At 44.2% G+C, this 23,359-nt stretch overlaps 3 protein-coding genes across 14 annotated transcripts; 2 read left to right on the forward strand and 1 right to left on the reverse strand.

Moving 5' to 3' along the window:
- Positions 1-8,270: 8,270 nt before the first annotated feature.
- Positions 8,271-13,172, reverse strand: GDF9 (growth differentiation factor 9). Of its 9 annotated transcripts, none has more exons than XM_030927496.1 (4): positions 13,007-13,172; positions 12,589-12,624; positions 11,263-11,506; positions 8,271-9,644 (listed from the first exon to the last, which is right to left on the reverse strand). In XM_030927496.1, the coding sequence occupies exons 1-4, from the start codon at positions 13,100-13,102 to the stop codon at positions 8,674-8,676; spliced, it is 1,347 nt and encodes a 448-aa protein (XP_030783356.1). In that variant the 5' UTR covers positions 13,103-13,172; the 3' UTR covers positions 8,271-8,673. The 9 variants fall into 9 exon arrangements, with proteins under 9 accessions (XP_030783356.1, XP_030783359.1, XP_030783355.1 ...); XM_030927499.1 differs by having other exon boundaries at positions 8,271-9,767; positions 11,263-11,439; positions 13,007-13,064; XM_030927495.1 differs by lacking the exon at positions 12,589-12,624 and having other exon boundaries at positions 8,271-9,767.
- A 513-nt stretch (positions 13,173-13,685) lies between these two features.
- LOC104659826 (cytochrome b-c1 complex subunit 8) lies at positions 13,686-14,814 on the forward strand. 4 transcript variants are annotated; one of them, XM_010359971.2, is made up of 3 exons: positions 13,686-13,813; positions 13,996-14,162; positions 14,614-14,813. In XM_010359971.2, exons 2-3 carry the CDS (start codon positions 14,009-14,011, stop codon positions 14,706-14,708), a joined length of 249 nt encoding a protein of 82 aa, XP_010358273.1. In that variant the 5' UTR covers positions 13,686-13,813; positions 13,996-14,008; the 3' UTR covers positions 14,709-14,813. The 4 variants fall into 4 exon arrangements, with proteins under 4 accessions (XP_010358273.1, XP_010358271.1, XP_010358274.1 ...); XM_010359969.2 differs by having other exon boundaries at positions 13,703-13,817; XM_010359972.2 differs by having other exon boundaries at positions 13,709-13,821.
- Positions 14,815-21,670: 6,856 nt separating this feature from the next.
- Positions 21,671-23,209, forward strand: LEAP2 (liver enriched antimicrobial peptide 2). Its single transcript, XM_010359965.2, has 3 exons — positions 21,671-21,817; positions 22,005-22,144; positions 22,461-23,209. Exons 1-3 carry the CDS (start codon positions 21,761-21,763, stop codon positions 22,495-22,497), a joined length of 234 nt encoding a protein of 77 aa, XP_010358267.1. The 5' UTR covers positions 21,671-21,760; the 3' UTR covers positions 22,498-23,209.
- The last annotated feature ends 150 nt before the right edge of the window (positions 23,210-23,359 follow it).

Here is a 23,359-nt window from a genome sequence, read left to right on the forward strand (position 1 = left end):
ACTAGTAAATGTGTGGTTTGAGAAGGACAACTGTGTCAGGAAGTAGCTACCCATATGAAGAGGCCCTATTTGACTTCTCAATTATGGTAAAGGATGAAGTGCCTGCATCTCCTGGTTGTGTTTATATTTTGTTTCTATTTAGAGAACAGTTAATGGGTTAAGCAGCATAGTTGTCTATTGTATCCATTGAGCTAATCTACATACCTAAAATATTTTTGGGTCTTACATCCTCTAAAAGAACATTTAAAAAATTTTAATTTCACTTCATTTATTATTTTGTAAGTTACAATCCTTACAAAGTTAAACATTAAAATTGACTACATAAAATTTAATTATTTGTTTTTTAAATTTTTATTTTTCATTAAAATTGACTACATAAAATTTTATATAAACCAAGTTCTTCTGTCTGAGCATTTTTCTTTCTCCTCTACCCCATGAAAGAGCAATTTTTTTTCCCACAAGCTATCTAAACTGCACTTTAAAGCAAGTCCAGTAGCTGCTGCCCTTGAAGTTGATTAGCAAAACACAAAGTATTCAACATAACACAGGAGCTGATTTAAACTGATAAAAGGCAGGAAATTCAGAGCTGAAGGTAATACCAGCTCCTGACGTACCCCATTGTTCCTTGGCACAGTAAGGCACTCATCACATTTAGTGACCTCATATCTCATCTGGACTAAATACCAAAGCTGAATGCATCTATTTAAGGCAGATGTAGCTTCATCCTTAAATTTCCAGATTTAAATCACTGTTGTCCTTTCTCATTTGTTTTCTAGAGTGGCAGATTTTATAAAAGTAACTAAGAAAATAGGTTTCGTACGGAAGAGAGAGTTGAGCGATTAGCATACCCTTCTCAATTGTGTATAAGAGAAACCTTGAAGTTTAAATTTAAAAGGTCTATCAGCCCTGACACATTACAGGAATATTAACACTGTCCTGTGAATGAAACTAGATTTACAAATAAAGTCTAAGAAAAAAAAATTTAAATGTCAAGCTATCACTCACCTGTAGCATCAAAACACTATGCAAAAAAAGTTTAGGTAAGTACATTTTAGAACTTACCGGTAAGAATGCCCAACGATTTTTCTGCTCCTGAATTTTGGCATTGACCTTAATACTTAACTTCCATCAAAATTATCCCTTCATTTTCTTTTCCAACTCCCCTGCTTTCTACTGTTTGAAATCTTCAGATTTCAGACCACATTCATACTCAACCATAGAAATAGGTCATGCAAAAAAAAAATGGAGTTTCACTCTTGTTGCTCAGGCTGGAGTGCAATGACACCATCTCGGCTCACCGCAACCTCCACTTCCCAGGTTCAAGCGATTCTCCTGCCTCAGTCTCCCAAGTAGCTGAGATTATGGGCACAGGCCACCATGTCCGGCTAATTTTTTGAATTTTTTTTTTTTTTCTTGAGATGGAGTCTCACTCTGTTGCCCAGGTTGGAGTGCAGTGGCACTATCTGGGCTCACTGCAAGCTCCGCCTCCTGGATTCGCACCATTCTCCTGCCTCAGCCTCCTGAGTAGCTAGGACTACAGGTGCCTGCCACCATGCCCGGCTAATTTTTTGTATTTTTAGTAGAGACGGGGTTTCATCGTGTTAGCCAGGATGGTCTTGATCTCCTGACCTCATGATCCGCCCACCTCGGCCTCCCAAAGTGCTGGGATTACAGGCATGAGCCACCGTGCCCGGCCAATTTTTTGAATTTTTGGTAGAGATGGGGTTTCGCCATGTTGGTCAGGTGGTCTCGAACTCCTGACCTCAAATGATCCGCCAGCCTTGGCCTCCCAAAGTGCTGGGATTACAGGCATGAGCCACTGTGCCCAGCCCATTCCAGATACTTTTTTACTTGTTTTATTTTTAGAGATCGGATCTCGCTCCATCCATCGCCCAGGCTAGAGCACAACAGCACAATCAGGGCTCACTGCAGCATCCATCCCCCAGGCTCGCGTAATTCTCCCACAACAGCCTCCAGAAGAGCTGGGACTACAGGTTTGAGCCATCACGCCCAGCTGATTTTTTTGTTAAAGACAGGGGTCTCACTATATGGCTCAGACTGGTCTCAAACTCCTGAACTCAAGGGATCCTCTCACCTAGGCCTCCCAAAGTGGTAGGATTAGGCGTGAGCCACCGCGCCCGGCCCTTTTTTAACTCAAGAATGACATAGGCCAGGCGCGTTGGCTCAAGCCTGTAATCCCAGCACTTTGGGAGGCCGAGACAGGCGGATCACGAAGTCAGGAGATCGAGACCATCCTGGTTAACCCAGTGAAACCCCGTCTCTACTAAAAAATACAAAAAAACTAGCCGGGCGAGGTGGCAGGCACCTGTAGTCCCAGCTACTTGGGAGGCTGAGGCAGGAGAATGGCGTAAACCCGGGAGGCAGAGCTTGCAGTGAGCTGAGATCCGGCCACTGCACTTCAGCCTGGGCAACAGAGCGAGACTCCGTCTCAAAAAAAAAAAAAATGAATGACATAATTGGCTGTGAATGGTGGCTTATGCCTGTAACTCTACCACTTTTTTTTTTTCCTTCTTCTAGATGGAGTCTCACTCTGTTGCCCAGGCTGGAGTGCAGTGGTGCAATATCTCGGCTCACTGCAGCCTCCGTCTCCCAGGTTCAAGCAGTTCTCCTGCCTCAGCCTCCTGAGTAGCTGGGATTACAGGCAAGTGCCACCATGCCCAGCTAATTTTTAGTAGAGTCGGGGTTTTACCATGTTGACGAGGCTGGTCTTGAACTCCTGACCTCAAGTGATCCGCCTGCCTCAGCCTCCCAAAGTGCTAGGATTACAGGTATGAGCCACTGTACCTGGCCAGTAACCCTACTACTTTGGGAGGGAGGCGGGAAAATCACTTTAGCCCAGGAATTTGTGACCAACCTGGGCAACATGGCAAGACCCCATCTCTACTAAAAGTACACAACATTTGCCAGGAGTGGTGGTACATGCTGACAGTTCCAGCTCCCTGAGAGGCTGAAGTGGGAGGATCACCTGAGCCTGGGAGATGGAGGCTGCAGAAAGCCGAGATCACACAACTGCACTCCAGCCTGGGCAACAGAGCGAGACCCTGTCTCGAAAAAAAAAAAAAAGAAAAAAGATTATCCAAACAAATGGAAAACATCTCATGTTCATGAACTGGAAGACAACATTGTTAAGATGGCAATTCTTCCGAAACTGATCTACAGATTCAGTATAATCCCTATCAAAATCCTAGTTTTTTTGCAGAAATCAATGAACTGATTCTAAAATTCATATAGTTTTGGGAGGGCGCGGTGGCTCATACGTGTAATCCCAGCATTACGGGAGGCGGAGGTGGGTGGATCACTTGAGGCCAGGAGTTGGAGACCAGCCTGGCCAACATGGCAAAATCCCGTCTCTACAAAAAATACAAAAATTAGCCAGGCATGATGGCGCCTGCCTGTAATGCCAGCTACTCTGGAGGCTGAGGTGCGAGAATCACTTGAACCTGGGAAGTGGAGCTGAGATCATGCCACTGCACTCCAGCCTGGGTGACAGAGTGAGAGAGATTTTGTCTCTAAAAAAAAAAAAGTATAAAGTATATATATACGTATATATAAATGTGTGTGTGTGTGTGTATATGAGTGTGCGTATAAATCTCTTGACAGCGCCTTGCACTCTGTCACCCTGGAGTACAGGCACATAATCATAGCTCACCGCAGCCTCAACCTCCTGAGCTCAAGCAATTCTCCTGCCTCAGCCTCCTGAATAGCTGTAACTACAGGTGTGCACCACCACACCCAGCTAATTTCTATTTTTTTATTTTTTGTAGAGATGATGCCTCACTTTGTTGCCCAGACTGGTCTCAAACTCCTGGATTCAAGCAATCCTCCTGCCTCAGGCTCCTGAAGTGCTGGGATTACAGTTGTGAGCCACTACTCCCAGCCTGGTCAACTGTTTTTTTGACAAGAGGACCAAAATAATTCAATGGGAGAAAAAGTCATCTCAACAAATGGTACTGAAACAACTAGATAATCACATGCAAGAGTAACAGTTGGACTTCTACCTCATACCATATACAAAAATTAACTCAAAATGGATTCCAGACTTAAGTAAAAGCTAAAACTGGAAAACTCTTAGAAGAAAACTAGGGGGAAATCTTCATGATATTGATTTTACAACCCAAAATTGGATCTGGCAATGATTCCTTGGATATGACACCAAAAACAAGCAAAAAATTGAAAAATAGATGTTTTAGATTTAATCAAAATTGACAACTTTTATGCAAAGGACTACTGAGTGAAAAGAGGCTGGGTGCAGTGGCTCACGCTTGTAATCTCAACACTTTGGAAGGCTGAGGAGGGCAGATTGCTTGAACTGAGGAGTTCAAGACCAGCCTGGCAACAGGATAAAACCCATCTCTAAACATACACACACACACACACACACACAGTGAAAAGGTAACCCAAAGAATAAGAAAATAAATTTTAAAATGGACAGGGCTGGATGTGGTGTCTCACGCCTGTAATCGTAGCACTATGGGAGGCTGAGGCAGGCAGATCACTTGAGGTGAGGAGTTTGAGACCAGCCTGGCCAATGTGGCGAAATCCCATCTCTACCAAAAATATAAAAATTAGCCGGGCATGGTGGCACGCACCTGTAATCCCAGCTACTCAGGGGGCTGAGACACGAGAATTGCTTGAACCTGGGAGGTGGGGGTTGCAGTGAGCTGAGATCGTGCCACTGCATTCCAGCCTAAGCGACAGAGACTCCAACTCAAAAAAAAAAAAAAAGCTCTGAATAACATTTCTCCGAAGAAGATACACAAATGGTCGGTAAACACAAGAAGAAATACCCATCATCATCAATTATTAGGGAAATGCAAATCAAAACCACAATGAAGCTACTCTGCCTATGGAGTAACTATTCTTTTACTTTCTAAAAGTAACAAAATAAAAAAAACAACTACACACACAATGAGATGCCATTTCATGGCCATTAGGATGGCTAATATATATATTTAAAAAGCAAATAAGATTACAAGTGCTGGCTATGAGGTAGAGTAGTTAGGATACTTGTAATTTACTGGTAGAAATGTAATATGCCACAGCCACAAAGAATTACCACATGATCCTGCAGTTCCATTTCTAAGAATAGATCCAAATGAACTGAAAGAGATTCTAACAGGTATCTGTAAACCAATGTTCACAGCAGCATTATTCACAATAGCTAAAAGGTAGAAACAATTCAAGTGTCCAATGATAGATGAATAACAAAATGTGGTATGAATACAACAGATTATTCAGCCTTAATGAAGAATGAAATTCTGATATATGCTACAACATGAATGAGCCTTGAAAACATTATGCTAAGTCAAGTCAGACACAAAAGGACAAATACTGAATGATTCACTTATAGGAAGTACCTAGAACAAGCAAATTTGTAGAGATATAATAGAATAGTGGTTACTAGGAGAAAGAAATGAGGATTTTTTAATTAATTAATTTATTTATTTTGAGACGGAGTCTAGCTCTGTCGCCCAGGTTGGAGTGCAGGGGCACTATCTCGGCTCACTGCAAGCTCTGCCTCCCGGGTTCATGCCATTCTCCTGCCTCAGCCTCCTGAGTAGCTGGGACTACAGGCTCATGCTACCATACCCAGCTAATCTTTGTACTTTTTGTGGAGACAGAGATTTGCAATGTTGCCCAGGCTGAGATTTTTTTTTTTTTTTTTTTTTTTTTTATGGGTAACATTGCAAAACCCTTTCTGTTGCCCAGGTTGGGATTTTTTTTTTTTTTTTTTTAACTCTACATGGGTAGAGTTTCAGATTGGAATGATAAAAAAGTTCGAGATAGTAGTGATGGTTGGAAATCAATGTGAATGTACTTAATGCCGCTGATTTGTATACTCAAAACTAGTTAAGATAGTGGCCAGGTGCAGTGGCTCACGCCTGTAATCCCAGCACTTTGGGAGACCGAGGCGGGCAAACCACTAGGTCAGGAGATTGAGACCATCCTGGCTAACACGGTGAAACCCTGTCTCTACTAAAAATACAAAAAATAAGCCGGGTGTAGTGGCGGGCGCCTGTAGTCCCAGCTACTTGGGAGGCTGAGGCAGGAGGATGGCGTGAATCCAGGAGGCAGAGCTTGCAGTGAGCCCAGATCGTGCCATGCACTCCAGCCTGGGCAACAGAGAGAGACTCAGTCTCAAAAAAAAAAAAAAAAAAAAAGTTAAGATACTAAAATGTTGTTATATATATTTTACAATAAAATAACAAAAAGGCAACCCACAGAATCAGAAAATATTTGAAAATATGTAAGAAACTTATATCTAGAATATGTAACTCTTAAAACTCAGTAAACATATAACAATTAGAAAATGGGCAAATGATCTTAATAAACTTTTTTTTTTTCTTTTTATGAGACAGAGTCTCGCTCTGTTGCCAGGCTGGAGTGCAATGGCGCAATCTGCACTCACTGCAACCTCTGCCTCCCGGGTTCAAGTGATTCACCTGCCTCAGCCACCCAAGTAGCTGGGACTACAGGCACGTGCCACCATGCCCAGATCATTTTTTTTTTTTTTTTAGTAGAGATGGTGTTTCACCATGTTGGCCAGAATGGTCTCAAACTCCAGACCTCATGATCTGCCCACCTCGGCCTCCCAAAGTGCTGGGATTACAGGCATGAGCCTCCACACCCAGCCTTAATAGACATTCTTTAAAAAAGATATACAAATGGCTAATAAGCAAATGAAGAGATGCTCAATATCATTAGTTATCAAGAGAATGCAAATCAAAACCACAATGAGATACCATTTCACACTCACTTTGATAGCTAGAATAAAAGAGTAAGTTCATTACACAGTGTATGCTTATACCAAAATATCACATGTACCCTATAAATATGTACAACTATTACATACCCATAGAAAATAAAAATAAAAACATCCCCCAAAAGTCAGATGAGTGTTGAAAGGATGCTGAGAAATCAGAACCCTCAAGCACTGCTAGTGGGAATGTAAAATGGTACAGCTGGTTTGCAAAACAGTCTAGCAGTTCCTCAAATGACTAAATGTAGAGTTACCATATGACCTAGCAATTCCACTCTTAGGTATGTACCCCAAAGAAATAAAACTTCTACATGAATTTTATCAGCATTATTTTTAAGAGCTAAAAAATGGAAACAGCTCAAATGTCCACCCACAAATGGATAAACAAAATTTGGTATAGCCATATAATAAAATACAGTCACTAGAAAAAAGTACTGATACATGGTACAACACAGATGAACCTTGAAAACATGCTAAGTGAAAGGAGCCAGTCTATTGCATGATTCCATTCATATGAAAGTCCTGAATCAGAAACCTATGAACAAGTTCGTAGTTGCTTAGGGCTGGGAGTGGAGCAGGACGGGAAACAGGGGAGTAATAGCTGAAGTGTATAGGGTTTCTTTTTTAGGTGATGAACATGTTCTAAAATTGACAATGGTGATGGTGTCCCATGTTTATAAATATACTATAAACCAATGTACACTTTAAATGGGTAAATCATACGGTATGTGAATATTTAATGAAGCTAAAAATAGCACCCAAAAAAGATCATTGACAAGAATGAAAAGTACTTATTACACCTAGGAGTTACTTTTCATTTATACATCAAGGTTTTAGAAAATCAAAACACAAAATCACAGTATCAACCCTACCTCTGTGCCTCCAGGGCTCTCTCCAAATAGATATATTGAAAACCTACATAAAAGCGCTAGCATCCACACAAGACCCAGTCAGTAACATAACCAGTCACTACTACGAGCTTAGTAGGAACAGTTCTAAATTGAGCTGGAAAAAAAACCTGTGGGGGTGGAGTGGAGGGAGCTAAGCAAATCAGCAAAAAACAAACCAAAACAAAAAACCTTCCCTGGCTTCCTTTCATAAGGTCAGAGGTTTTAAATATATAAAGAAAAAAATATACTTCCAAAGTCTTGTACACAGGTTTTCTTGGAAAAACATGCAAGGCAATTTCCTTTACATGAGTGGGGCAAATGTTATATTGTTCTATGTGACTCGATTGATTTATATATGCTAGTTAACAAGGAGAATTAGTATACTGTTCACCAATCACACTAAAGCAAGAGAAATGGGTTATACTGCCTACTCTCTAGTCCTAGTGAGTCTCAACTTCTTGAGGATTTCGGTGACATTAGCCTCCCTTTCACCCTGAAAAAGAATCAAAAGTCGAGCTCTGGCCAGCTTTTAGACACTTCCTCTCTCCCCCAAAATGATCACTTAAAAGCAATCTTTAATGAAACACACACAAAATTTATGCCATTGACAGAAATTTATTCTTCCATTAAGACCACAGCAATGTGAATTGCCAATTTATAGCTGCAAGTCCATCCAGGATGTAAGCTAATTAAGGATGTTTCTCTATCAAGAATAAGACTCCTATGAAAAGAAAGAAATCACTCAAGGAAAAAAATGTAAAGTTCTCCACAATAATTATATTTCATTTAAATTTGGAAATAAAAAAAGGCTCTGTAACAGCAATTGATGTTATCCCTTTATCCTGATAGATGCCATAGAAGGTACTAATCTACACAGGTTCCTCTTTACACAACACATGCTGCATTTAGACACTTAATATATGAAGCTTTCTCTTGAAGGCACACATAGGCACACAGTAGTTACTTTGCCAAATAGGCTCAAGGTTTTAAGAGGACCATTTGTTAACGACAGGTGCACTTTGTAGCTATCATATCTTCATACTCTTTATAGGCAATTGAGCCATCGGGCTCAATGGTCAAAACACTCAAGGGGCTGTATTTGGCAGGTACACATGACGGTCTTGGCACTGAGGAGTCCAGCTTCTCGTAGATGATGTTCTGTACCATGGTGTGAACTGGAGAGCCATACCGATGTCCAACTGCCCTTGGACAGTCCCCTTTACAGTATCGAGGGTTGTACCTGTGCGGAGCCACAATCCAGTTGTCCCACTTCAGCTGACTAAAGCTAAGTCTAAAGTCATGGAGCTCACACTCATTTTGGGGAAAAAGAAACTGTTTGAAGTATTCACTCAGATTGAAGGAAGCTGGGACCAAGGGTTTCTTCAATTCAGAACTGACAGTTTCCTGACCTCTGCGGTGACGGTGATGGGAAGATCTCCCATCCTCAGCAGCATCTTCTCCCACAGGATAGGCAGACAGACTTCTCTCCTGGTCAGGACCCTGGGAAGGCCTCCTTTTATAGTAAAGGGAATACCACCTGTGATAAGCCTGAGCACTTGTGTCATTCAAATATAAGATCAGTGAGGGGGGCACCAGAAGAGTCATGTTAAACAAACCATTCTGTGCTGAAGGATGCTCCAGCTGGTCTTTCATGCATGTAAAATTTATAGACATATGAATGCTTCTCTTGTTGGAGGCCACTAAAGGTTGAAGGAGGCTGGTGACATCAATCTCAATCCATTTATGTTTCTTTCCAAATTCAAACTGTGAGTTAAAGGTTAATGAGTACGGAGCTCTGCGGAGAGTCTTGCTAGGAGACTTTGGCTCCTTTATCATTAGGTTGCACACACATTTGACAGCAGAGGAAAAAGAAACTGAGTTGTTGATAGTGTACAACAAGACTGACTTGAATAAGTGTTCAACGGTAGTAATGCGATCCAGGTTAAATAACAGGTCCACTGATGGAAGGATTCCTAAGAAGAAAAATAATCTACCAGTAGTGCTTGAATATGAGTCAACATAACAGGTAGTCAAGTCAAAGAAATAGTACTTCGTAATATGCTTTCTCCCTTCTCTTTTCCCCCACTTTCTCAAGCCTCAAAAAAAAAAAAAAAAAAAAAAAAATGGCGGTTAATACAGAAAAGGAAGGCAATTGGTACCATTACTAATTCCCAGCAACCGTACTGGACATTTTATCTCCAGAAAGTCAGATTTGATGGTGAATTAAAGTAACAGGGAAGCACTACATTCTGAAGTTTCTTTTTCTTTTTTTTTTTTTTTGAGATAGGGTCTGTTACCCAGGCTGGAATGCAGTGGCACCATCATGGCTCACTGCAGCCTCAATCTCCCAGGACCAACTGATCCTCTCACCTTAGCCTCCCAGGTAGCTAGGACTACAGGCATGAGCCACCACGCCCAGCTAATTTTTTGTTTTTGTAGAGACAAGGTCTCGCTATATTGCCCAGGCTGGTCTCGAACTTCTGGGCTCAGGCGATCCTCTCACCTCAACCTCCTAAAGTGCTGGGATCACAGGCATGAGCCACTGTGCTCAGCCTGAAGCTTCATTCTGAGCAATTTGCTCCAAACACAGAAGCAGTTGATAAGGAAAGTAGTATTTTTCTCTTGGACAGTCTCTAGAGGGAAAACCATAATAAAAACACTTACCAGACTTATTAAGATGACATTCTAAGCCCTAGTGAAGAAAGTCAATTTAAAACAATGTAATTGTCCTAGTTAATTTAGAACACTTGAGAGGAAAAACGGATGCTCTAAAACCACTGCATTAAAATATGATATTAAGGAAGGAGAAAGGGTTTTAAGCAGACAAAACTACCCTGTTGAGTTAGAATGATTTTAAATCAAGAGCTAGTAGATAGAATTATTTATTTATTTATTTATTTATTTATTTATTTTTAAGATGGAGCCTCACTCTGTCACCAGGCTGGAGTGCAGTGGTGCAATCTCAGCTAACTGCAACCTCCGCCTCCCTGGTTCAAGCGATTCTCCTGCCTCAGCCTCCCAAGTAGCTAGGACTACAGGCACGTGCCACCACGCCCAGCCAATTTTTGTTATTTTTAGTAGAGATGGGGTTTCACTACATTATAATTTTTTAAAGCACCACACCCAACTGCTGAGTCAAACTGTGGACTGACACTTTGTTCTTGTAAGGATTGACTCTTCCAAATGGGAACTTTAAGCTTTTCTCTCACAGAAAGTAACAAACGAGAAAAATACCCTATTTAACATTTCACACCAATAGCTGTAAGAGAAGTTTAAGGCCCATTCCTGGGCCAAAAGCTTGGTGGACTAGAAAGAGATGCTAACATTCTCTAGCAGCACTTCCCCTCAGCCCTGAAAGCCAGTAAGTCTCTGGTATTGCTTTAAAATTCCATCATATTAGCCCACCTTAACCAATGAGAGCATTAGGAAGAAACAATAAGCTCAAGTCCCAAATTTGTTTCAATTGGATATTGAGTTTTATGCAAAATAAAATGCAATTCAAGGAACTAGGCTCAGCTCTTTTCTGTAATTGAAATGCAGAAGTGTCTATCATCTTCCCTCCACCCAGTTAACCAATCTGCTCTTACATACCTGTTACCTGGTCTCCAGGAACCTGCTTGTGCTGGGTACAGGGGGTGAAGAGCCGAACAGTGTTGTAGAGGTGACTTCTATTGGATTTAGGAATCCCTTCCTTGGTAGCGTATGTCTTATAGAGCTTCTTCATGTAGTGCAAAGCTCTGGAGTCTGGTTGCAGCCTAGGTGCCCCACCTCGCCCAACAGATAGAACTTTGAAAAGCCGGGGAAGGAGGCCAGCTCTGTCTCTCTCATCTATAGGCTGCAGCAAAGACCAAGGTGTAGCCCCAGATTCCAACCCAGCACTAGCAGCAATCTGAGCATCTCCCCCAGAAGCCCGAGAACCAATCTGAGCATCTCCCCCAGAAGCCCGAGAACCAAGGCTAACAGGAAAACACAGCCAGGCAAAGCAGTAAAACCAAAGGAGAAATTTGTTGGGAAGCGCCATGGCCTGGGAGAACTAGTGAGGAACATATTTCTCCATGCCAGTCCTCTTCCTAAAAGCCAGGAAGAGCCTAGCTTGTTCTCTTAAATAAATCTCAGGTGTGTGGGTGGACTAGGGTCGCTTCTGTAATCAGGCCTCAAGTATGCCTAGCTGAAGATGATTTTTATCAGCTCTATATCGAGCAGCTGATAACACCTTATTTTGCCAATTAGTTCATTAGATACAGATTTAGTTGGTTAGCTTTCCTCTCTTTTCCCCAGGCATTTCTTAAAACCTGTTATTGTTATACTACCGGACTAGCTATGTAGCTGAAAGTCTAAGATAAATTGAGGAATGATCTTAAATAAAATCTCTCATTTTTTAAAGAAATTTGGATTAAGATGTTTGCAAGGTGCCTGCCGAAACTTCGGAGGCATGTGGAAAAGCTAACCAATTATTCATGATGATACTCAGATCTGTTGGTATGCAACTTATGGTATTAGGTTTACTCTTCCTCTCAATTTATCTTCACGGCCTCTTGCACTTCCAGGTGTTTACAATATGTAATTATTCGCTGCATGTTAATTTGAGGGGTGAGAAAGTCACAACTGGCATAGAAGTTCCAGAGAGCAGAAAACCGTTAGGTTTCTCAGTCCTCCCAGGTGGCTGGGTACAGAATATGTACTTGGAGTACTGGAATTTTATTTGCAATGTTCTTAAAAGAGGACATCGCCTTTAACTTTGACTTATTTTTAAATATAACAACTTGATGTCCCTACTGTGGTCTGCACACTCATCTATACATATTTTGATTGAAAGGTTTTCGGATGTTTGCAGATGCTATAACATAAATGAATGTTTTTTATTATTATTATTCACCCAAATGGTCGTAGAATTCGCTACAATATTTCTGTCCTTACCTGTAATTCTGTTCTTGCCTTGGAGCTGAGACCAGGCTAGACATTAGGGTTTTAAAAAATGAGGCAAAGGAGCACCATGAAAAGCTGAAATGAGGGGATATCCAGCGCCACCCCGAAGAAGACTATGCTGGAAGAAAGTCAACCCACATAGTACAAGATACAAAGCCAGTTTGTGCAGTACCTATATGAGAAAACTAAGGTATGTCTGCAAAATACGAGTTGACTGCCTGCCGAGCCTCCGTGGGCCGTAAGCTGTGTTATAAAACACACCCAACTGCTGAATGAGAGCTTAGTCCTAGATTAAATATGGCCAGCAATTCCATTAACAACACTGACAGACGCCTCATGGCAAGCTGTACAGGACAACAGCATCGTCAAGCAGAATGCACTTCAGAGAAAACACAGTAAGGCCTCTCACCGGACTTCCTTGCTTCTCACGTGGGGAGAGGAAAGAACTGGGGCATCGTGATACCCCCCCATCCCACGCAAACCATCTGGGAGGCGGTCTCAGCATTCATCAGTTGACGATTATTCGATTATTTTTGTGGCTGAATTTGAGGAAACGTTTGTATTATCTCTTGGGAACGTTTACAGCCTGCCAGTGGACTCTACAACAGAGGTTACCAAGAGAAGCCTTAGATGTGTGTCCCTGATTGTGGTGCTGGGGTCGCTGATGGCTTGAAAATAACAGAGCCCCCTTTGAGTTACTGGCCAAGGCCAAATAAAACCTCGTGCTCCTTTGCTGTGGGGCGGTCCGGCCTCGGGGCTCAGAGGCGCTCTGTCCACCGCTGGGAGAATTCGCAGGCCCCAAGCTCCTGGCCAGCGCGGCCCCTGAGGTCGGCAGGCCCCTTGCTCGTCACCTCGTTGTTCCCTCACCCGCCTCCCGCATTCAGCCGCTTCCTGACTGGAATTCCACAGAAAGGCCGAGGGCTGAGAAGTGTGAGCGCCTCCGCCTGTCCACTGTCCCCCAAAGTCAGTTCAATCCCCGACGTCCTCCGCTAGGCTCCACCCCACCGGCCCCGGCGGGGCCTCCAAGGCACCGCCCACCTACGGGTCACCCAGTCAGGCCACTTCTTTCTGGGACAAACGCATCATCCCTTAAAGACAGCAGGAAAATGGCATCTCCCGGAAGTTACCTCACGACCTCCAAGCGCGGCTTCCAACCTTGCCGGAAGTGACGAAAGAGTCAACCGGCTCGGTGACTGCGGAGGGCGAGCTAACATCTGTGCGTGAGTAAGAGGCTGGTTGTGCAGTGTTGGTGGACCCTGGGAGGCCACGGGCGCCCCGCTGGTCTGGGGTAGGATAAGGAGTCCAGGGGCAGGAGTCTCGGGTTGGGGATGGTCCGCCGCGGGGACTGCGGCGCTTTGCGAAAGCGAGTCAAGCGCCTGTCCGCCCTCGGTCCTGCAGGGCCGTCGCCACGATGGGCCGCGAGTTTGGGAATCTGACGCGGATGCGGCATGTGATCACCTACAGCTTGTCACCTTTCGAGCAGCGTGCCGTCCCGCACGTCTTCAGTAAAGGAATCCCTAACGTGCTGCGCCGCGTTCGGGAGTCTTTCTTTCGCGTGGTGCCGCGTGAGTGCCCTGGGCCTGTGGGAGCGGGAGGCTGAACCCCAGCAGCAGCAGCAGTCCCTGCGTCTCCCCTCTGAGCGCTGGCGGCCGGGCAGGCGCTCTGTAACTTGCCGTACACACCTTTCTCGTTGAATATTCCTGACCGCCCTTAAGCTGGTCATATTATCCTCCCCATTTTACACGGGGAAAACTAAATTACAGAACTGAAATGACTGGCCCAAGGTCACTCGGATGATTCCAGCGTGTTCCTCTGAGGTCATCTTTATCGAGTTCTTACCAGTGGTGAAATGCTTTGAATTAAACGTGCAGCAGATAGTGATGATAGTTGCACGGCCTTGGATATGCTAAGAACTACTTAAGTGTATACTTTAAAGAATACAACAGGACTGAGACCTTTTTTTTTTCTTCTATATGTCTTATATATGTGCTCTGTTTACTCTCTTAATTTTTAAAGAGTTTGTAGTGTTTTATCTTATCTACACATGGGGGACTGAAGAGTTCGAGAAATCCAAGAGGAAGAATCCAGCTGCCTATGAAAATGACAAATGAGCAACGCATCCGGATGACGGTTCCCTGTCTCTGAAAGACCTTTTTCTGGAAGAGGAGTCTGCATTGTAGTGTCTCAAAGACACAATAAACTTCCTATGGTCTGCACTGTTGTGATTTTACATTTTTGTGAGTAGAATCCTGTGTGACCACTAAATATTCAAGTTAATGAAGCGCCCCTCCTCAGCATGACTCTTGACGTTTTGCCTGGTCTTGGGTTTTGGTGAAAGAGCAGGGCTCGCCCTTTGTTCCATAATCTACAAGAAAGTAGCTGCAGCTACTCCTGCAGCTAACCATTTGTGGGTGACATGGGCTATGGGGAGTGCTGGTTCTTGGCCCTCTGCTCCCATAACAGCAATAAAGTCTAGTAACTATATTGTAATTAGTATGTGTCAGGTACACTTTTATTTTTTACTTTTTGAGATGGAGTCTTGCTCTGTCATCCAGGCTGGAGTGCAGTGGTACAATCTTGGCTTACTGCCATCTCTGCCCCCTGGGTTCAAATGATTCTCCTGCCCCACCCTCAGAGTAGCTGGGATTACAGGTGCAAGACACCACACCCGGCTAATTTTTTGTATTTTTTGTAGATACAGGGTTTCACCATGTTGGCCAGGCTGGTCTGGAATTCCTGACCTCAGGTGATCTGCCCACCTCAGCCTCTCAAAGTGCTGGGATTACAGGCATGAGCCATGGCACTCCGGGCCTCAAATACTCTTCTTAGCTACACAAATGAACTGTTAAACCTCACAAGCACCTTTAATGTATCCTCATCTGGTAGATGAGGAAACAGGCACAGAGAGATTAAGTAATTTGCCAGAAATTATACAGCAGTGAAAGGTGGAGTCTTGCACTCAAGTGATGCTCTTAAAGCTATGCTCTACTGCAGGGGTGTCCAATCTTTTGGCTTCCCTGGGCCACCCACAAAATACACTAACACTACAATAGTTGATAAGCTTTAAAAAAATTTGCAAAAAAAACCTCAGCATTTTCAGAAAGTTTACAAATTTTTGTTGGGTGGGATTCAAAGCCATCCTGGGCCGCTTGCTGCCAGGACTGCGGTTGGACAAGCTTGCTCTACTGCCTTTCCTCCTAAGGCGGGCCTTAGCCTGAAGGGATATAAGCTGTAAAACGGATGAGGTGATCTCTTGGCCTCCACAGCAGTTTTCTGTTTCTGTGCCAGGAAGCCAACAATGTTTTCAACCGTATGTGGTTCATAAAGCCTCAAATATTTACTCTGGCCTTTTATGAAAAAAGGTTTACACCTGATCTAAAGCCTTTAAATTATCTTTTTGGTATTAAAGGTACCATTTTCCCTTCTCCCACTGGCAGATGGTGGGGGTAGGTGTGGTTGGCAGTTTTATGCCTCTAGTTTCTTAGAGAGGCTACTCTAAGCTTCAGGGCATGGATCTCACTTGTGGTAGCGGGTATGTGGAATATGATGAGTTGTCATAGCTCAGTCAGTACCATACATGACATGGGATCTGAGATCCGTTTTTAGAAACTCTTCCTGCTAGCAGCAACTTTGATTCTGGCTCAGACTTTTTTTTTTTTTTTTTTGAGATGGAGCCTTGCTCTGTCGCCAGGCTGGACTGCAGTGGTGCGATCTCAGCTCACTGCAACCTCTGCCTCCCGGGCTCAAGTGATTGTCCTGCCTTAGCCTCCCAAGTAGCTGGGACTACAGGCACACACCAACACACCCAGCTAATATTTGTATTTTTGTTTTTTTTTTTAGCAGAGACGACATTTCACCATGTTGGCCAGGATGGTCTTGATCTCTTGACCTCGTGATCCACCTGCCTCGGCCTCCCAAAGTGTTGGGATTACAGGCGTGAGCCACTGTGCCCGGCCAGACTGTATCTTTATTTATTTATTTATTTATTTATTTATTTATTTATTTTTATTTATTTATTTATTATTATTTTTTTTTGAGACGGAGTCTCGCTCTGCTGCCCAGGCTGGAGTGCAGTGGCCGGATCTCAGCTCACTGCAAGCTCCGCCTCCCGGGTTCACGCCATTCTCCTGCCTCAGCCTCCCGAGTAGCTGGGACTACAGGCGCCCGCCAGGTCGCCCGGCTAGTTTTTTGTATTTTTAGTAGAGACGGGGTTTCACCATGTTAGCCAAGATGGTCTCGATCTCCTGACCTCGTGATCCACCCGTCTCGGCCTCCCAAAGTGCTGGGATTACAGGCTTGAGCCACCGCAGACTGTATCTTTATTATCCTAAATACTGCTATTGCCTGTTAAGAATCAAAAGTTAAGATACTTCAAAACATGGCTGGATGCGGTGGCTCACGCCTATAATCCCAGAACTTTGGGAGGCTGAAGTGGGTGGATCACTTGAGGTCAGGAGTTTGAGACCAGCCTGGCCAACATGGTGAAACCCCGTCTCTACTAAAAATATAAAAATTAACTCAGCATGGTGGCACACACCTATAATCCCAGCTACTCAGGAGGCTGAGGCAGAATCACTTGAACCTGGGAGGTGGAGGTTGCAGTGAGCAGAGTGCCACTGCACTCCAGCCTGGGTGACAGAGCGAGACTTCAAAACAAAACCTAAAAGATGAACTACATTGTGAGGCAGGATATGGGGAGAAGGCTGAGTCTTACAATCTTGGGCTTGTCCTCTTAGCCCATCACTTCCTCATTATGTGATACAGGGAAGAAACCTACCTTCATGAGCCTTAAGCTTCACACCCATAACATGGAAATATAAAGTTCTTGCGGCCGGGCGCGGTGGCTCAAGCCTGTAATCCCAGCACTTTGGGAGGCCGAGACGGGCGGATCACAAGGTCAGGAGATCGAGACCATCCTGGCTAACACGGTGAAACCCCGTCTCTACTAAAAAATACAAAAAAAACGAGCCGGGCGAGGTGGCGGGCGCCTGTAGTCCCAGCTACTCCGGAGGCTGAGGCAGGAGAATAGCGTGAACCCGGGAGGCGGAGCTTGCAGTGAGCTGAGATCCGGCCACTGCACTCCAGCCTGGGCGACAGAGCAAGACTCCGTCTCAAAAAAATAAAATAAAATAAAAATAAAGTTCTTGGGCTGTGATGATGGTGAAATGAGTGACAAGTGTCTGTCAAGATGGTATGGGTTTAACATAGGGCAACTGAGGAACTCTTCTACCCCACCCCCAAAAGACAGGCCAGTTTTCCCATTTTTCTCTGTCCAGATTCCTTCCCAGCTCTTGCAACGTATTTGGGTCATAGACTTCTTTGAGAATGATGAAAACTGTGGACCCATCCTTACCGTGCATAGCTTCAAAAAGTTCATAGCCCAGGGGAGGACCACTGCTTTGAGAGGCCGTTAATGTCTTTCTGCCTCTGGTGTTTGCCCCAAGCTGCCGGGTAGATGGCCACCCTCTCCCATCTTGCTCGCCTTTTTCTACACTTAGACTATTTCTCCCTGGTTCTTTGACTCCTTTGGAGAGACCAGCTCAAAAGATCGAAACCCATTTTCTCAGCCCAAACCAGGCATTGAGCCTATTCTTTTTATTCCAGGAGTGCTCTACTGAGATGACTGTGCCGTAAGCCCTGTGATGTGCGGAGCTTCTGCTTTGGATGAAATTAGTCTGCTTTAAGCCTGTGTCTCATCAAAGGGCTTCCCTCTCTAAGCTTGGAGGAATGGATCTCACCTGTGTGGCAGGAGTGCTGAGGTGGTGTGTGTGTGGAATGTGGTTTTAGTCGCTCAGTGCTCCCATACATGATCTGGGATCATTTTAGGGGACATTCTATTTGTGTAAGTCCTCAGAGGAGGACCTGAGTAAAGCCTTTTAAGGATGGACAACTGCTGTGGGTTTCAGTGCTGGTAACCCATCTGGAGCCTCCAATCCTGGGTATGGATCCCTTACCTGCTATTCTGGCATAACCACTTGCTCCATTTAACCTTTCTTTCTCCAAATGCTCCTGCCCCCACAAGCGTTTTTAATCTATGGGCTGCAGAGTCTGGTGAAAGGAACGCCCTCGCTCTTTTAGTTTGCAAACAGTCCTCAAAATGCAGGCCTAGGGTAGGCCCAAAAGTCTATGCCAGTTCCAGCTAGCAAAAAAGCAAATACACTTTGACCTTTTGTTGAAATTTTACCTGGTAAAGTTTTTCCATTTCAGAGTCTTTCCTCTTTTATTAGGCATCTTCTGCTTAGGGACAGCAAAAGGTTTCCAATTACTGCCAACTCCCAGTGATCGACCTGGAATGTGTTTCAAACAGCTGCTCATGTAGCTATACCCTCTTTCTCCCATTTCATCCTAAGCATTTGCCTCAGAAGCATAAAATCTCTGAGAGTTGTATCCAGAGTTACCAAGCTCTCGGCTATCAAATCTGCTTCAGTCTCATTTTCTTCTTGTAAATTAATCATTTGAACCCCCAAAGTGACAGAATAGGAGACTAAAGCCCAAAGAGGGGAAGGGCCAGCCTACTGGCAGTTGCACTCTGTAGACCCCAGGCTGCTGCTTACCAGTCAAGCATTCTATCTTCTTATGGCTGAAACTGTTAAAGGCTACTTAGGTCTTTCTATTGGATAAGGAGCATGTAGTTACGTGTATATTCACTGAGCAAAACACTTGATTGTAGAGTCCGTGAATTTTTTTTTTTTTTAATTTCAAGAAGAGGCCTTCCCAGTCTCTCAAATGTGGGATATCTGTGGACAAATGCTGTCAATTCAGCTAAGTGCTGCCTGGATGTTGCTTTGAGTTTGATTTTTGTGCCACACTTAACTAAAACAACTAGAGTTCACGTAGACATATGTTAAAATACTTTCCCCTTCCCCAACAGTGGTTCCTTCAACAGTGACTAATGGATTTTTTCTTTTGGGGAGAGGGTGGCATACAACATAGAAGCTTGAACCAAAGTCCTCTGCAGTGTTGTCACACTCATGAAGATGAATGGTCCTTTCCCCCTACACAGAGGGGCAAGGGCTTCAAGCTTTCTTTCCTTGACTGTGTTATCGGCTTTACAAATTAACACAACAGGCTAGTTTGATCCTGCTAGAAGTACAGGAAAGCAGAAATGGAGGAGTGAATTATTCATCTTTTGGATGAACAGTTTCCAAATCCCATTTGGCGCGTCACTCTAGACTGGTAAAGGGGAGGCTGGCACTGAGGCCACAGACCCAACTGGCTCTAGGACATCACGTTGTTCAGTCCTTTGCTTATCTAATCACATTTGTGTTCTTACCCAATGCTCACTAGGTCACCACATAGCCACTTCCCCTCCCAACAAAAGTTCCCAGTTAGGCCCCGTCTGGGATCATCCAGTATCCAAGCTCAGGGGTGAAGGGAGGGAGCAGATAACTAGTCTCAACTGGTTAGTTGGTATATAGGTCTCTTCTCAGTGTTCCTAAAGTGCATGCAGTGGCATCCCCCTCAAGGCCTAGCTCCATGAGTCTGAGAGGACTAGAACCAGGACAGTCAGATCTGTGGTCACATCCTGCCCAATTCCAGTTCTGAGGTCCATCAAACCATCTGCTTCTCCCTTGGCAAGAAGCCAGTCAGTGGCCATCCTTTTCTACCTTCAGCTGTTGTGCATCTCCTCCACTTTTTCTAGGGTAAAGGAACAAGCAGGTTCTTATCCAAATACCCAACCTGTGAAGATGAGACGGCCCTTGGGAAGAGGTATTAGCCACGTTTTCAGTGTGATGCCTGGCAGAAAGAATTTATTGTATTTGTCTTAAGCTTATTATCCTCCCAGGTCATAGGAACATCTAAAGTTCAATGAATCTCCTTACTCTGAATTCACACCTTTCCCCTCAAACTTAAAATGCCCACATCATTTCACTAATACCCATAACTACTCATGGTTTAGATACATGTCCTCCCTTGGTCTAGAAATCTGCAGCAGTGGGCTGGGCGCGGTGGCTCACGCTTGTAATCCCACCACTTTGGGAGGCTGAGGCAGGCGGATCATGAGGTCAGGCGATCAAGACCATCCTGGCTAACACGGTGAAACCCCGTCTCTACTAAAAATACAAAAAATCAGCCTGGCGTCGTGGCAGGCACCTGTAGTCCCAGCTACTCGGGAGGCTGAGGCAGGAGAATGGGGTGAATCCGGGAGGCAGAGCTTGCAGTGAGCTGAGATCCCATCACTGCACTCCAGCCTGGGTGACAGTGCAAGAGTCCATCTCAAAAAAAAAAAAAAAAAAAAAAAAAAGAAAGAAAGAAAGAAATCTGCAGCAGTTCCTACTTAAACTGATGGATGCTTTGGGCTTTGGAGGTATCTCGTCCCTATGCCTGCTGCCCTGAGGAAGAAAAGGCCCCACTCAACTACTGGGAAGAAAGCCCATAATTCAAGGCGCTTAATACAGTCACTACACAAGCTATCCCTCTGATTTAGGAGATCTTGTTACCTCCTCATCTGCATGTGCTTAAAGACAAAACGAAACCTATAATTATTCATCACCTGTGGTCCAAGTAAGTCTCACATCCAGCCATTCCCCTGAGAGGGCAGGAGGCCAGACTTTGAACTTTGCACAGCTGGGTCTTCATTTTACTAGTGAGATGAACTGGAGCAGATTAGGGTGATAGTCCATCTAAGCAAGTGGAGGATCTGGGGAACTGTAGACCTTGCTGAAGCATCCTTCCACAGAAAGGAGATAAGGGCCTTAACCAATTGCCTGTACACAATAGATCAGTGCTGCTTTCCTAGACAAGGCCCAAAGGGGTCAACATTATTTCTGAAGACTTCATTATTGGAATTCTATGGGAGTGATCTCACTGAGCTATTTTGGAATAGCAATGTGGCTAGTTGCTTGACCTCCCTCAGTGGTTTCACGTGGCTTTTAAAGGGAAGGAAGGGCAGTGCTGACTTGTGGTAAAATGGGCAACAGGGTCCATGCCAGCAACACAATCACTCAAAGTCCAGATGAGGGATCAGTAAATACAACGTGCCTGAAAGGCAGCCCTTGAGCACACTCCTCTGGTAGATATTAACTTATTAAATTGATTCTGATTACAAATACAAACTTTGCCCCCATCTCACCTGGTAACAATGTAAGAGTCGATGTCAGTCTATAAAAGGAAGTAGGAACTGTCCCTGGCTTTCAGGCTCCAACATCCTCCCTCTGTCAAGATGTGGCACCTCAAACTTTGTGCAGTCCTCATGATCTTCCTCTTCCTGTTGGGCCAGGTAAGGAGGGAAGGATACATATGTGTATGTGTGGAGTGTGGAGATGATAGTGGTGGTGGAACTTGAAAGCTAGATTCAGTCTGGAGGAATGGTTCCTCTGTGTCTACAGCATCTGGGGAATGATCATTCTTCCAAGGTGTGCAGCAGGGTGTCAACACTTCCATATGTGAATGTCTTTGCCCTACAGATAGATGGCTCCCCAATACCACAAGTGAGTTCAGCAAAGAGAAGGCCACGGAGAATGACCCCATTTTGGAGAGGGGTTTCCCTCAGGCCCATTGGAGCCTCCTGCCGGGATGATTCTGAGTGTATCACAAGGCTATGCAGGTACTCCACGAACCTGGGAGCAGGGTTGGGCCAGAGAGCCCTGGAAAGCTGGGCAGAGGAGTGACGAGGGGACACATGAACCTAAGAATAAAGCTGGGATGGAGGAGTTCTAGGCTGAGACTGGGAGCTCCATGGAAAATCCCTTAGGAGTTAGAAGCCAAGAACAGCTCCATGTGGGTACCATGAAAGAGTGGTGCCTTTCCATTCTTCAGTCTTTCCTGAACTGGATAGATCAAGCGAAGAGGAAGGAAATACAGCATAGGAGGCCCTGGTCATCCCTAGACCCAGTCTTAAACTACCCTTTCTTTTCCCCTAGAAAAAGACGCTGTTCCTTAAGTGTGGCCCAGGAATGATGTACATACCAGGGGAAGAAAGGACAGCAGTCACCTCTGGCAATGCTCCGTTCTATGGAATATTAACTGCATTTTGGCTGGAGACACACAAGTGAAGCAATCTTGTATTTTTAATATTTAAAGGCAGATGTATGCTTTAAATTGGTCTCCATTTCTTCTTAGAATGTTGATATGTGGATAAGTATAACTAAACTTGTCAATTTAGAGTTTATTTTTCTATGGATACTATTAAATGTCTCAAATTGAAATTTTAGCAGTTTGGAATTCAAGCTTTTGAGGGAAAGAAGGATTCACTTTGTATACTAAAGAAAAAACCAGCATTGCCCAATAATGTGTTAACTTCTCAATCTGGAAAGTGTGGTGACAGCTACATAATCAACAGCTCCGTAATCAACTTCAGTAAGTTCCTAAGTTGTGGATCCCTTCATTCCATAACTCTTCAGGGAGGTGTCAAAGGTGGTCACGCTTGGGAGGCTGAGGCAGGAGAATCACTTGAACCTGGGAGGCGGAGGCTGCAGTGAGCCGAGATCATGCCACTGCACTCCAGCCTGGGTGAGAGAGAGACTCTGTCTCAAAAAAAAAAAAAAAATAGATGGTCAAGCTTGGCACTTGCCATCTAATGAAGCACCCAGGTTTGTCTATGACTGCCTGAACATAAGGTAGAACAGAAAGAAAGATCTAGTTTAATAAAGCAATAAAAGCCCAAGCCACCAAAAGCACCAAAAGAGATTTATGTTGGGACAAGGTGAATTTTGACATATGCACAAGGACCCATGGCCAGCAAGTTCAGAATTTCTGTAATCAGAAAATGAAACCTCAGCTGGCGGGAATAGACTTTTAAAGAGTAGTAATGGACCTTAAG

The sequence above is a fragment of the Rhinopithecus roxellana genome, chromosome 3, assembly GCF_007565055.1.
Source record: "Rhinopithecus roxellana isolate Shanxi Qingling chromosome 3, ASM756505v1, whole genome shotgun sequence".
Taxonomy (NCBI): Eukaryota; Metazoa; Chordata; class Mammalia; order Primates; family Cercopithecidae; genus Rhinopithecus; species Rhinopithecus roxellana.